This window comes from Candoia aspera, chromosome 4 (genome assembly GCF_035149785.1).
Source record: "Candoia aspera isolate rCanAsp1 chromosome 4, rCanAsp1.hap2, whole genome shotgun sequence".
Classification (NCBI taxonomy): domain Eukaryota; kingdom Metazoa; phylum Chordata; class Lepidosauria; order Squamata; family Boidae; genus Candoia; species Candoia aspera.
In genome coordinates, this window is record NC_086156.1 from 94,853,222 (window position 1) to 94,869,230 (window position 16,009).

At 47.0% G+C, this 16,009-nt stretch overlaps 1 protein-coding gene across 1 annotated transcript in view; it reads left to right on the forward strand.

The window, feature by feature from the left end:
* Positions 1 to 8,821: 8,821 nt before the first annotated feature.
* LOC134496707 (vomeronasal type-2 receptor 26-like) overlaps positions 8,822 to 16,009 on the forward strand; it is a 46,234-nt gene continuing 39,046 nt past the window's right edge. The window contains exons 1-2 of the mRNA XM_063302416.1: positions 8,822 to 9,400; positions 10,958 to 11,161. Of these exons, the coding sequence (XP_063158486.1) occupies positions 8,822 to 9,400; positions 10,958 to 11,161 (783 nt within the window). The remainder of the gene's footprint in view (positions 9,401 to 10,957; positions 11,162 to 16,009) is intronic.

A 16,009-nucleotide genomic window follows, 5' to 3' on the forward strand; every position in this document is an offset into this window, starting at 1 on the left:
TTTCTTGAAGAATAATAGAATAGAATAGAATAGAATAGAATAGAATAGAATAGAATAGAATAGAATAGAATAGAATAGAAACGAAACAAAAAGTCACAACTAAGGTTTTCCCGTGCAAATTACCTAATTAAAAGCACATAGGCATGTTATAACCCCCCTCCACATTCCTTCCCCCTTCCACCAACAGTCCAGCATTCCAAGCCCAGGCTTGGTCAGGATACTGAAAAGAGAAATAGATGCTGTATCAAATGAAATTCTGCGCCTGAAAAGGGCAATGAAACTATATACCATGAAAAAAAAAATCTTGAAAGCCAATAATCATTCTTTCATGTTAGCTAATTAATAGGTTAAGCTTCAGGAAAAATATTTAGAAGGTAATAATGATGTTTTCATGTTATTTGTTTTTTATAATATTACTCAGTTTAAAAATTGTGGAACTATTTTTAGAGGAATGATCACAGGCTATTTTTTTATCTCTATGCTACTTTTGGCAGTTCTAATTATGTGAAGCTGACCAGAATCATTCCTGAGCATGTAACACGGACCGTAGCATTGTACACTTGGAAAGTGAAATTGGATTAATTGCTTTTTTTCCTACCCTAGATATGGTTTCATTTTAATTTAAGTGACTGCAAAAACTAGCAAACCTGGCATACATTTAGAATTTTGTCCGGCTTCCACAATATAGTGTATACGTAGAAGACTGCCTATATCTAGCTGAAGTACAAGCAAGAATTACTTTTATACCACCACAAAAGCTTATTTTATTTATTTATTTATTTTTATCCCACCTTTATTATTTTTATATATAACTCAAGGCAGTGAACACATCTAACACTCCTTCCTCCTCCTATACTGCATAAATTGTAGCGTTTTCTGGTCAGCTTCACATAATTAGAACTGCCAAAAGTAGCAAAGAGATAAAAAAATAGCCTGTGATCATTCCTCTAAAAATAATTCCACAATTTTTAAACTGAGTAATATTATATAAACCAATTAACATGAAACCATGATTATTACCTTATAAATATTTTTCCTGAAGCTTAACCTATTAATCAGCTAACATGAAAGAATGACTATTGGCTTTCAATATATTTTTTTTCATGGTATATAGTTTCATTCCCCTTTTCCGGTGCAGAATTTCATTTGATACAGCATCTATTTCTCTTTTCAGTACCCTGACTAAGTATTACCAGCATATCTTGGCTATGATATTTGCTGTGAAGAAGATCAATGAAGACTTCCAGCTCTTACCTAATATCACCTTGGGCTTCAGAATCCTTGAAAGCTATGCTGGGGCACAGACATATCATGCTGCAATGGAACTTTTCTCCAGTCAGAGCCAATTTGTTCCCAATTACCACTGTGGCATTCTGAACAAACACATATCGGTTGTCGGGACCATTGATCCTGGAATCGCTTTTGATATGGTGCATATTTTAGACACTTACAAAGTTCCACAGGTAAGATGGATTGGCTTTGTTGTTTGAGATGTAGGGGATTGCAAGACCTTAAGATATAATTAACTTTCAGGTACATTTCCCTATGGAGCATATTTAAGAAATTTTATTGACTATATCATAAGATAAAATATTGGAGGTTAATAAAGAGTTTGTCTCTCAACAAGGGAGAAGGTTGTTGTGATATATGAAGAAAGAAATAATGCATAATGGAAAGGTATTCAAATACTAAATCTTAGTGAGCAATATTTTTTTTAGTGAAAGGAAAATATATCTTTGAATTTAGAACCATAGGGAATCATTACAGCAAATGCAATGTTATGAGTCTGAAGTCTCATTACTCTTTACAATGCAGCAGAAAAATGCTTCATTCCCTTGTAAGACCTCCTTGATGTTTTGTCCCTTTCCCCAATATCTCATATTAACTTGAGCTGAAGAGTTACTTGAAGAGTAATGGACAGGATTCTCCCTGGAGAAGCAGTCTGACAGCTGGCAAATTCAACATCATAAGCCAACAAGCACATAAGCAGAAAGAGTTCAAAAAAGTCTGAAATAGTGTAAAGCAAAATTTTAATAGCGAAGTTTTTTAGAAAGGCAGTTGGATAACCTATTTAAAACTTTCAGTAAAGCAATTAAGAGAGGTAAATTTCTTTATATATACTTGAATATATGTATATAAAATTCTCATGAAACATTTTAGTTGCTTCCTCTTACTTGAGACTGTATTATTTATTTTTTATTTGACTGATATTGTGCTTTGCTTCATTTTTGCAGGCAGTTGAACCTGGGGCAAGGTAAAAGTACTCTAAGTAAATATGTAAGTAGAGTAAGCAGGAAATTAAATAAATATATGAATACCAACCCAACGCAGGGGTCCAGATGTCAGGGTCTTTATGGAAGCAATTTTGGCCTTGAGAATTCAGGTTATCGTAGAATTGTAGATTTGGAAGGGAACAGAAGGATCATCTAGTCCAACCATAGTCTGATAAGTATCTTGTGGAAAAAAGTTACGTGAAGGCGTATGCTGAGGTATTTCAGAACTCTTAATTTAGAGAGGATACACATTTTTTGTTTGTCTGTCATACTTTACCGCTCTCTGGGTTTCCTATTTACCCATCTATTTTTTATTTCCTTAGTTCCCAACTGGCTCTTCTCCAAATGAAAGCCCTTTCTACTACCGCATGGCTCCAGGTGAAGAACTTCATTACAGGGGGATTATTCAACTCCTTTTGCACTTCAGGTGGACTTGGGTTGGGGTGCTTGTGAAAGGAGTTGGTGGAAGAATATTTGAGCACCTAATCTTTTCAATGTTTTCTCTCCATGGCATCTGCTCTGCCTTCTTGGAACAATTCAGAGCATTTTATATCACCAAAGTTTTTGATGGGATGAAATCACTTGTGCAAACCTTTCATCCTTTTATTAACAGCAAAGCCAATGCTTTCATAATCAATGAAAAGTATCCTTTAAACTTAAGATGGTTGTTACATCTACCTGCAATGGAACTGGTTTCTATAAATCCAAAAGGTAAGGTGTGGATCGTGGCTTCCCAAAAGGATCTTGCATCATTCTTTTATCAGAGGACTTTGGATATTCAAGTTCTCCACGGTGCTCTGAACTTTGCACCTTACTCAAATGAAGTTGCAGGATTCCAGCATTTTCTCCAGACAAGGAACCATTTCTCATCAAAAGAGGATGGTTTCCTCAAAGATATGTGGGAGCAAGCATTTGGCTGTGTGTTTCCAAATCCATCTGCGAATGTAGAATCTGAGGGAGTCTGTACAGGGAAGGAGAAACTGGAAAGCCTTCCTGGGGCCTTTTTTGAAATGAGGATGACCAGTGATAGTTACAGTATATACAATGCAGTGTATGCTGTGGCTCATGCTTTACACGCCATGAGGTTGGGCCAACAACAGCACAAGGGAATGTTGAATGGGAGGAAACTCAATCTTCAGGATCTCCAGCTATGGCAGGTAACTTTATAAATAATCAAACATGTTGGAAATGGGATTTGAATTGTACAGATTCTCCAGCATCTCACAGCCTCCAGCTCACAAAGAGAAGCGAGATGGGGACTGAAAGTTTGTAATGTCTTCTAGGTTTCTCCTTTATCTCATTCTTTCCTTTTTTTGGAATTGTTAATCTCAATTTACCTTATCCAGTTCTGATCGTGCCAGCTCCATTACCCTGTAACCCTCTTCCTGCTGGCTGTAACCAGTTGAGATATATGCTTTGCCTATCCCTCCACTGCCCAACCCCCCCACAGGAACTATTTCTGGTTACAAGCTTTATTTCTATTAGAGGTACAAGAGCTGCTTCGCAAGCTAAGTCCCTCTTTTGAGAAACACAGTCAGAGGTATTTCACTCAATGCAGATATGGGCCAAAAAGAGTACCGTATTTTTCCGTCTATAAGACGCCCCCATGTATAAGACGACCCCCACTTGTAAATGTAATGAAAAGTGGTCTTAAAAGATAATGGCTGTTAAAGTAGATTGTGCAGAGAAGAAGGCCAGAGGAGGAGAAAGTATGCAGAAACAAGTTTTTTATGTGTGCGGCACAGACAGATGGCCAATAAAATCTAGAAGCTGTTCTAGAATTTAGCAAAAAGACTCAGAAATCAACTGTGTGAAGCACAACCAAATGGCTCTTGCTGTTTGAAGGCTACTGCTCTGCTCTCCATTGCATGTGTTCTGGGGCTGGGCAGTCTCCTCAGCTCTGGTTCCCCTGAGAGTGGATGCATCTGCTCCTGATGAATGCTTGGCAGTTCAGCCTTAGCTGCTTGAAAGCTTGGAGCTTCCTTCAGATGAGGTTTGTCCAGTTCTCCCAGAACAGGTTCCATGGTCTCAGATTCCTCAGAGTGAAGCTGTCCTGACAATTACTATTTGCTAATCGTTTAAAACAGTGTCTGTCTAAAAGCCAGTATGGTGTGAGACTAGGCTGAAGCTGCCATAACTTAAAGATGGAGCAGGCAGGTAAGCAGAGAGGACAAAGCCAGGAATCTTGCCTAAAAGATCCCTTCAGGGAGGTAGGCAAGAATGAAGCAAGTCGTTAAAGAAACAAAGAAAAAATGTCACCTGAACTAGAGAAAGGCAGTTGGGCTTGAGCAAAAGGAAACCGCCACCCTAATCCCATCAACAACTACTTGTGAATCAACAAAGCTAGGACTTTACAGGATAAAGGAGGTCCCAAAGCCCACTCGCTCCTTGAGTTGTCTTTGGATCCAGACTTGGCGGCTTCTGTCCCTCTAGCTAGTGCATGTCAGCCTAGTTTGGAAGGACATAGGTAAGTGTGGATGAGCATGTGTGTATGTGTGTGTGTGAGAAAGAGCAAATGTACCTTGCAACCAGTACAGTTTTGCTGTTACTTTAAATTCACTGGGTCTCCATGTATTTCAAAGAACCTGTTGTGCCTCAGTGTTTGGTTGAAAGTTATTTGTGTGTGTCCCTAATTACTTCCCAGCTGTTGATGAGGGCTGTGTGTCTTGTCTGCTCAAGCTGCACCTATCTGGGAAACCCAGGTAGAAAGCAAGTGGGGCTGACAAGATCTGCATGCCTGAACAGGCTGTGAGTGAGTGGCCATAAGCCAAACCTGGGAGCGTGTGTGTAACATTCTTATTGGTGTCAAAAGTGGGATACATGGTTTGGACCCTTTCAATTTATTATTTGACTGATCACTTATGCCTTTGTGGAAGTTTCGGGGTGCCCAACAAAAGGGTGCTTTGTCACCACCTGCCTCCAGGCGACAGCTCCACTGGAGAATCCTGAGGAGGGGGAAATGGGTTTGGTATATGGTGAATGATGGAGAAACTTGTTAAGAAGTTGTGATTGCCTATTGGTGACTTGCAGGAGAAAATGAAGTCAGTGTATTCAGGGAGGGATGTTAGGATAGAATTTGGGAAGCTGTACAAATTAAGAGGAGGAAAGAAATAGAAAGATTTACCTGGAATGTTGGCAGTAATGTTGGGAGTTAGCTTGTCCCATATGGACCAGCTCCTCACACAGTTGCAGTCAGAGAACTGCTCTTTAAAAGGAGACCTGGAACAACTCAAAAATAACCACCATGTTTTACAGGCTGATTACCAGCTGCAAAAGTGCCACATGGTGTTACTAAGGGAGACCTTGGCTCAACTGAAGGATAGTGTGAGAAGGGAAGAGGAATGGTAACAAAAACAGGCTGCACAAGAACTAAAAATTGAAGCTTTAAAGGACCTGGCACAGACCTCTGCTAGGAATAAGCACCGAGCATGAGGAGAATGTAGTAAATTGGAGGGACTGCGCCGACAGTAAGGCAACAATCTTACCAAACTGCCTGCTTAATACACTCAGGCCTTGATGAAACCTCAGACTTTCCCTTTGATGGGAAGGAGTCTTTTGAGGAATTAAGCAACAAGCTCCCTGGGGCTTCAATAGCAATAGTGGAAACCCAGGCACAAACAAGGTACACCAATGCCCAAAACCAGCAATGGGAAGAGTGGGAACAAGTAGTCACTCATACCCCGTTATCGGGAGGAATGCTGAAACAGATTGTTACAGATCTGGGGGCCTTGAGGCCTGACCCCCTCAAATGGACCTGGAGGCTACATCAACTCAGCCTCCAGTCCAATTTCTCTGACCAAGAGATTGAGCGGGTCGTATTAACATATCCTGAAGTCTGCACCAAATGGCGTACCTACTGGCGACATCCCTATCCCCCCAATCCCGGTGACCCTTACAGGGGCTCCAAAACATGGTGCAAGATGTGATGACTGGTACCCAGTTATGACTTAAAGCCATTGGGGATCAGCAGGGGAAAGAGGACCCTCTATATTTTTGCCATTGCTATTTATGGTATCAATTCATAGCCAGAACAGAGACCCGTAATAACAGGGATGAGGGGCGAACGATGAGTGACGTCATGCAATGCCCTTGGAGTAATCAGTCTCTAAAAGGAATGCTGGGTGGGCTGCAGCATCCCGAGCAATCTTGGACTGGGCACGTGGATGCAGCTTACCCATTAGACTTAGCCACTTTGGAAACAGGTCTGCGAGAAGCAAGGAAAACTCTTGGAAGCGCTGAGGAGGAAAGTAAAGTAAAGAATGTGGGGGAGGTATGAGTAATAAAAGATAGGTGGGAAAGAAGTGGGGGAGACAGCAGGAATCAGAAGTTTTGGAGCAATCAGGGGCAGAGAGTAGGGAATGGGGATGAGCATGTGCAAATGTGGGGAAAGCTGGGAGATTTTGGAGAAATTTAGGAGAGGTGGGATGGGGCTTCTACTAGGAGCTTGAAGGAGTGGGTGGAGCTGTTACAAAGAAATCAGCAAGGAAGGCATGGATCAGAAGAGGAAAATGCAGGGAAAGTTAAGGAGAAAGAGTAGCCGTTTTCGCTGCTCTGACAGGAACTGAAGCAATTAACAGAAGCTTTAAGGAAAGTTTCAGTCCTAGCTGTAAAGGGAGAAGACGAAACTGCGATCTCGGATCCTGAGGAAACTTCAGTCTCAGACCCCCCACCCCTTAGTCAACTTCTAGGGCTGCCCCACTGCTTTGGTAGGTAAACACATGGGTCTTGACTGGCAGTATCAAGGAAAAAAATTGAAAGACGCTAATGGTGTGAGGAATTACCTCTCTGCTTTAAACTGCAGTGGTCCTATGCAGGCTCTGTTAGACACTGGAGCTGAAACTTCTGTTATTAAACACTTTCCTTTAGGTAGGCAAATATCCATTGCAGCCCCGTCTGCCTCACAGGTTAGTGTACAGGTGGAGATCACCAGGCCCCCCTGTAATGCGCCCAAAACAAAACCCATTTCCAAAGGCTGATGAAACAGGGATCACAGAGATAATTAGCAATGTAGAGAAGGAAGGTGCTCTAAATAAACAAGTAACCCCCTTTAATAGCCCTTTCTGGCCCATTTTGAAATCACATGGGAGGATTTACACACTAGAGAATTTATCCAAGCCTGATCTGCCTTTTGCCTCCATTCTTGAACAAAACACGTAGTATGACTTCTTGCCCAGAGTTTTGGCCACCCAAAACTCCTTGCCCCCTATAGCTTCTCAAACACCAGACCAGGAAATCTGGCTTACTATGGGGTTTCATGGTGGGAGAAGGCCACCCAATATACCTCTTGGGCTGCTATTTCTACTATAGGTTTGAAATTAGGGGCATTTTTATCAAATTCTAACAGCACAGAAGAGGCAGAAGTAGAGGATGCCCAACAGGCACACACCTTATTTATTTATTTAATTAAATTTATGTCACCACCCATCAATGTGCAGCCACATTCTGGACCAGCTGAAACTTCTGAATACTCTTCAAGGGTAGCCCCATGTACAGCACATTGCAATAGTCTATATGGGAGATAACAAGGGCATGAGTGACTGTTTGGAGGGCATCTCGGTCCAGGAATGGGCGTAGTTGTCGCACCAACCGAAGATGTGCAAAGGCCCTCCTGGCTGTGACTGCCACCTGCACTTCAAGCAGGAGTCGCAAGTCCAGGAGGACCCCCAGGTTCTGCACTGGTTCCGAATGGGGCAGCGCCACCCCATCCAAAACCAAAGATGACAACTTCCTGGAACCTGAGGGGCCATCAATCCACAGCCACTCTGTCTTACCAGGTTTTAGTTGAAGCCTGTTGTTCCCCATCCAGACCCTCACAGAGATAGCAGAGATAAGTAAATTGGGGGAAAAGGAAAAGTTTATTTTGGATTTGCACAACATGGTACACGAAGGAGTGGAGAAGACCTTTGCAAAGGCATGTGTCATGAGCACCGTTGCGCTGATTGTGTCAACACAATGGCACACATAACAATACAAGGAAACAGGGGTAAGGGATTAAGATATGAAAGTAAATACAAAGGCAAGCAACAGACACTGGCAACAAGGTAACGACTTCAGCCAGAAAAGCCATTCAAAAAGATACATTGTAACAAAGGGTGAAACTGACAATGCCTGAGCATGAAGCACGCCTGGAGCTGTCAAAGAAGCACGGAAGATTATCTCCCGGATCAAAGTCATCACCGGCTGGAGGAAGAAGATTAAGCATACGCCCGGGGCAACAGCAGGGGCCCCGCGACCCCTCACCCACCGGCAACGGAACATTCGGGGCTTGGGGCTTACACAACCCAAAGAGGGGGGAGCGCTGATTGGCGCGGGCTATTTAAATCCCGTACCGGTGCGCTCCCTCCACTCTCAGCTTTTCACTAGGCATGCACTATACTTAAATAAAGCCAGAACCTGATTTCTCCTAAATTAGCGTCTGTCTCTTATTGAGTAGCAGGCAGAGCCTGACAGAAAGCTGAGAGTCACAAAATCCAACCTTGCCAAGACCCACTGGATGGAGACGAGCCGCGGGAGGAACCAGACGGCGAGAAGCAGAACCGGGAGCAATGATGGAGCCGACAAACCACACCCAAGACGGACGAGACGGTCAGCAGGTGGCGGAGGCGACCCGACGACGGCCGGGGGCAACATACCCCACCGGAGCCACGGACACCCTCCTTGCCCATCCCACTCTCCAGTCTCAGACCCAGCAAGAGGCAGAGGCAACCCTGCAATGGCTGGAGACAACGCACTCCACCAGAGCCACGGGCACCCTCCCGGCCCACACCGTACCCCAGTTCCTGTCCTGGAGCTTCAGCCCAGCCGCAAGAAGCACAGCGGAGGACGAAGTTGCGGACCAATCACTCCGTTACTGGGCCGACAGGGTAGAACACTGGATGGAGCCACCCTACCCAAATTGGGAGCTCACCTATCCTGAAACACCGACCAGACCATTCCCAACAACATCGCGGCCAGCTGACAGGGACATGCAAGCCAGGCTCACAGCCATGGAAGCCCAACTACGGGACCTAGGAGCCATGTTACAGTCCCTGATAACCAACGGACCCTACAAGACGATGCCAACGCAGGTACCCACCCCAAACCAGACCCCGAATGGGAGAGGGCATGCCTGCATGCAAGTTGCAATGGTGAGTGCATCCACGCCGGCAGAGCCCATGTGCCAAAGCACGGGGAGGGGCGACCCACAGCACACGAGGTTCCCAAGGGACTTTTCAGTTACCTTCAATGGGAACCCCACGAAGCTGTCCTTCTTTGTCACCAATGCCAGAGAATACATGGCCCGCCACGGACACTACTTTGATTCAGAAGCTGAAAAAATCTTGGCAGTAGCCGTCAAACTGCAAGACCGGGCAGCGGACTGGTACGTCCAGCTATACGAGTCCAAGTCCCCAGCCCTATCAAACTTCCATACTTTCCTCACCGACTTGAAACACTATTTAGAAGACCCAATGGCGAAGGAGAGGGCGAAGTGCGCACTGCAAGCACTGAGACAGGGCAAAAGAACTGTAGCTGATTACGCCCTGGAATTCAAAGCCCTCACGGGCAAAATCTCCGAGTGGTCAGAGGCCACCCTCACCGAAATGTTCAAAAGGGGACTCAACGCAGAAGTGCTTCAATGGGCACTTTACCGGGATGACCCAACCTCACTTCATGAATGGATCTGCCTCGCCGGCAAAGTGGAACATGCGCACCGCATGTTCCTGCTGTCAACCGGAGACAACTAATCCCTGTCTTACCCAAGAGGACCCCCACCCGCACACGGGTCCAACCGGACATGCGGATCAACAGTGGAGGTTCACCCGCGGACCGTGCGCAAAGTGCGGGAAAATGGGGCACAAGGTGGCAGACTGCTTTGCAAACAGAGCACCAGACTGCACACCCCGACCCGCACTGAAAACGCTGCTCAAACCAGCAACCCCCCCCCCCCCGGCGACTGACAGGAGCTTTAGAAGCCCCAGACGAGGACGCGGACACCTACCTCACAGGGGACGACAGCGACACCCTGGGACAACTGGTGGGAAATGCTCCCCACCTGCCCTAAGGCGTGCTGCAGGACAGGTGGTGAAGAGGGGGCATGACACACACAAGGAGAGCGATGGAAGTTCCATCATAACAGCGAAGATCAGGCTCAGCTACGGCCCCAGAGCCACCACGGCTGTGGTGTTAGTGGACTCTGGGTGCTCCAAAAACCTGATTCACCCCGACATCGTCGCGAAGCTCAATCTGCCATACCTCCCCCTCCCCAAACCGCTGGCATTCCACCAACTGGATGGCTCAACAGCGGGGGGGAAACCAGCCACGCAACAGACCGGGACAGTCACCCTCACAATGGGTGCCCACAAAGAACAAATAACCTTTCTGGTGACCCAAATAGGGAAACCCATCATAGTGCTGGGCATACCGTGGCTAGCAAGCAACAACCCCCGCGTAGACTGGAGGATGCGTACCATCCAATTCAGTGATGGCACATACCAAGCTCCAGCACCAGACACGATACCCACTCCGACAGTGGGGAGGGCTGAAGGGGTTGCCCAAGACACCGACCCAACCCCAGAAGGACTACCAGACCAATACGCCGACTTCGCAGACGTCTTCAGAGAAGAGGAGGCAGACCAACTACCCCCCACCGCAAGACGGACTGCACAATTGAACTGCTCCCAGACATCTCCTTACCCAAACCAAAGATATACCCCATGACCCAGAAGATGCTGGCAACCTTCCGAGAGTTCCTCGACAAAAACCTTGCCAGGGGTTTCATAGAGCCAGCAAACTCACCCGTCGGAGCACCCGTCCTTTTCCGGAAAAAAAAGGACGGCACCTTACAGCTTTGCACCGATTACCGGGGGCTGAACGCCACATCCCTCTCCAACAAATACCCACTGCCCCTCGTAAAAGACATGCTCGCCCACCTGTCAACGGGCCGAGTGTTCTCCAAACTCGACCTCCGCAAAGCATACTATAGAATCAGAATCAAAGCGGGGGACGAGTGGAAAACAGCCTTCAACTGTCCCCTCGGCGCCTTTCAATACAAGGTATTGACTTTCGGGTTAGCGGGGGCCCCGGGGGTGTTCATGCAACTCATCAATGAGGTGCTACATGAACACCTATTTAAAGGGGTACTTGTGTACATAGACAACGTCCTCATCTATACGAGGACACAGGAGGAACATGAATGGCTGGTCAGACAAGTCCTAGACAAATTAAGGGGGGCCAAACTCTATGCCAAATTGTCCAAGTGCGAGTTCCACAAATTGTGCTTGGACTACCTAGGGTACTAAATCTCCAAGAAAGGCGTGGAAATGGACCCCGCAAAAGTCCAGGCAGTTTTGAATTGGGAATGCCCACGCAATAGGCGCCAACTTCAAAGCTTCCTCGGGTTCACGAACTTCTACAGATCCTTTGCCAGGGGGTTCATGGAGATAGCCCTCCCCCTAACAGACTTATTCAAAACCAAAGGGGTCGGTGAAACATGCAGAGTCAAGAACCCAGGGGCCGTACTTAACTGGACTCCTGCATGTCAAGCAGCGTTTGACAGGCTGAAAGCACTGTTCACAACGGAGCCAATCCTCGCACACCCGAACCCAGAACGGCCATTCATAGTACAAGCCGACGTGTCTGACTTCTCCCTGGGTGCCATACTGCTTCAAAAGGACCCCACAGGAATCCTTAAGCCATGCGCCTACCTGTCAAAAAAATTCTCAGAGACGGAGAGGCGCTGGCACGTATGGGAGAAGGAGGCGTTCGTGGTAAAAATGGCACTGGAGACATGGCGGCACCTGCTTGAAGGGACCACCCAACCGTTTGAGGTCTGGACAGACCACCGCAACCTCGAGGCACTCCGGACACCCAGACGCCTCAGCCCTAAGCAGGTCAGATGGGCTCAGTTCTTCAGCTGGTTTAACTTCCAGCTGAAGTTCATGCCGGGAAAGAAGAACTTCCTGGCAGATGCTCTCTCCCAACTGCCCCAAGACGAAGAGCCCGTCCCCGATGTGGTAGGGACAGTACTGTCCGCCTCCCAGCTGGGGTTGACAGCGACCACCCGGAGCAGTGCACGGAGACAGCCCAACCCCACGGCTCAACCAACCGCAAGCCAACCCGGTCCTAGACGGCGCTGACCGCAACTACCAGGGGGGATATGGGCAGACATCATCGCCGCCCTGAAATCTGACCCCTGGCTCCTAGCCAACCCCGACAAAGTTACAAGGGAGCAAGACCTAGCATGGGGAGAAGGCAGACTATACGTCCCCGAATCACAGCGACGGGCGATCCTCAGCAGATCGCACGACAGCAAGCAGGCTGGACATTTCGGATTTCTAAAAACCCTGCACCTAACTCGGAGGCAGTTCTGGTGGCCCTCTTTGAGAAAGGACATCAAGGACTACGTAGCATCTTGCCCAGTGTGCGTGATGGCCAAACAGCCACCGGGAAAACCCCAGGGACTGCTGCAAGCAGTGGCGGAGCCCTCCCGGCCATGGGAGGAGATCTCCATGGATTTTATAGTCGATCTACCACCCAGCCAAAAGAAAACAACCATTTGGGTGGTGAAAGATTACTTCTCTAAACGGGCGCATTTAGCGATCCCGTCCGCCCAACAGCTGGCAAAACTCTTCCTCGTACACGTGTATAGGTTACATGGATGTCCCGTACGCTTGGTGACCGACAGGGGCACACAATTCACCTCGAAGTTCTAGCGGGCTTTATAAAACTGATTGGGACCCAACAAGCACTATCCACAGCCTGGCATCCCCAGACGGATGGAGCCATGGAGATCCTCAATGCCACGCTAGAACAATTCCTCCGCTCATACATCAATTACCACCAGGACGACTGGGTCAATCTACTCCCGTTCGCAGAGGTTGCCTACAATAATACCATTCACACGAGCATGGGGAAAACCCCATTCGAGGTGGTGTCAGGTCGCGAATTTGTCCCCATCCCGGAGCTGCCACAACCCCCACCCCCCCCAATGGGTGCAAGTGACTGGGGACAGAAGATAGCAGACTCGTGGCCAGTAATCACAGAAGCGCTGAAAGAAGTGCAGACAGCCTACAAGGAACAGGCAGACAAGCACCGGTGCCAGCAACCGACATTCCAGGTAGGAGATATGGTCTATCTCTCTACCAAATTCATAAAATCACCCCAACCCTCTAAGAAACTGGGCCCCAAGCACATTGGGCCGTTCCGGGTAACACAAATAGTTAACCCAGTCACAGTACGCCTGGACCTGCCACACAATTTAAAGAGACATCACCCGGTATTCCACTGTAGCCTTCTAAAGCTGGCACGTCCCTCCCGGTGGCACCCTAGCACGCCCCCCCCCCCCGGTGATGATAGACGGCCAGCAACATTTTGAAGTGACAGAAGTACTCGATTTGCGCAGGCAGCGGGGCACTCTACACTACCTGGTGAAGTGGAAACACTTCCCCCACCCAGAATGGGTTGCTGCTCGACACGTCAAGGCACCGGACCTAATGCGCTCATTCCACACTGCTTACCCCGACAAACCCGTGGGTTAACCATTCGGAAGGGGGGCAGTATGTCATGAGCATTGTTGTGCTGATTGTGTCAGCACAACGGCACACACAACAATACAAGGAAACAGGGGCAAGGGATTAAAAAGATATGAAAGTAAATACAAAGGCAAGCAACACACACTGGCAAAAAGGTAATGACTCCAGCCAGAAAAGCCATTCAAAAAGATACATTGTAACAAAGGGTGAAACTGACAATGCCTGAGCACGAGGCACGCCTGGAGCTGTCAAAGAAGCACGGAAGATTATCGCCCGGCTCAAAGTCATCACCGGCCGGAGGAAGAAGATTAAGCAGATGCCTGGGGCAACAGCAGGGGCCCCGCGACCCCTCACCCACCAGCAATGGAACATTTGGGGCTTGAGGCTTACACAACCCAAAGAGGGGGGAGCGCTGACCGGCGCGGGCTATTTAAATCCCGTACCAGCGCACTCCCTCCACTCTCAGCTTTTCACTAGGCATGCACTATACTTAAATAAAGCCAGAACCTGATTTCTCCTAAATTAGCGTCTGTCTCGTATTGAGTAGCAGGCAGAGCCTGACAGCATGTCAAGTTGCAACATGGCCCAATCATCAAGAAATTGTTCAGCCCACCACTACTAATAGCTTGTAATGCCAGGTTCAAAACCAGAACTGCTCCAAGTTGCAACTCCTACTCTATTGTCAGAGACAGATTGGGACATGGCACACAATTTTCCTGGACTACATTGAGGATTTTCTGAATGGGTGGAAACTTACCCCACATGCAATAATACTGCAGACACCACTGCAAGTTTGTTGTTCCAACAGATCTTCTGTCACTGGGGCCTGCCACTCCAGATTTCAGCCCTGGGACCACAATGGAAGGTTGGCCACTCTCAGTCCTAGATATAATTTCACCCCACCTAGTGGGGGACACAAACTAGTGTGTCCTAGTGGGGGACACAAACCAAGGGTGCCACTGCTCCCTCTATTGTCCCCCCCTTTTTCCCCTCTCCCCTGCTCTCTTGATTTCATCCACAGGACCGAAGATATGAAGACAAACATCCAAATACTCCTCCTGGGACAATGCCTAGAAGCCCTGCAAGCACAGTTCAAACCCTTTTTTCCCCTCATAGAATTGGCACAAGCAGCTGTGAACAACTCAGCTTTTTGTGTAGGGTGACTTTTCACAGTGGGAGAGGCCACATCCACCTGTTTCTTTGGACTTCCCTCAAGCCTAGAGACATTAAGAGATGTTACTGCTTTAAAGAATTTTACTAATGACTTGTGGAAGGGAATGTTCTTTAAATTTGGATCTTCTCCAGAACCAAAACCATGGACAAAGCAGAGGAGAGTGACTTTTATGCAACTCAATGTATGTATTTCACTAACCTTGAGAATCATAAACACCCACTGCCCTCCAACTCTCCTGTTTTTATCTGTGACAATATCTCCTATGCCTCCACCCCTTTATTTTCACCCAAAGGTTTCTTTTTGTTATGTGGGCATGAAGCTCATACTCATGGCCCAGCATATAGTTCAGGGGGGGCTTGTGCCATTGGGTATTTGACTGCTCTATATACCCTGCCTCTCATGCAAGGAAGCCCATCAAACCAACTTAAAAGGAACATTGTTCAAATCTTGCTGTTTGTATTATTTGTCTTTATATTAATTTCCTCAATCTCTCAATGTGTTAAATCTGTTTTCCTGAAATATTGTATCTCCATGTCAGCTGGACAGCAAACCTATTGGCAAGAATACCTAAAAAAAAACCCTGTAATGCTCTGAGTGGGTGATGAGTGAGCCCCATTTTGTGGCATCTCCTGTTTAACTCAATGCTATGGGGAGGAATATGTGAGACTAGTCAACCAGTAAAGTTTTGCTGTTGCTTTAAATTCACTGGGTCTCCATGTATTTCAAAGAATCTATTGGGCCTCAGTGTTTGGTTGGAAGTGATTGGTATGTGTCGCTAGTTATTTCCCAGCTGTTGACAAGGGCTGTGTGTCTTGTCTGCTCAAGCCACACCTATCTGGAATACCCAGGTAGAAAGCAAGGGGGGCTGACAAGATCTGCATGCCTGAACAGGCTGTGAGTGAGTGGCCGTAAGCCAAACCTGGGAGCGTCTGTGTAACAATGGGCCTACTTCAAAAGGTTACAATTGAGGGTGACATTTCTAGCAAAACTAAAAGAGACAGTTATTTTAGGAGGAACGACTCTTCAACAACCATAAAAAATGAGTTGTTGTT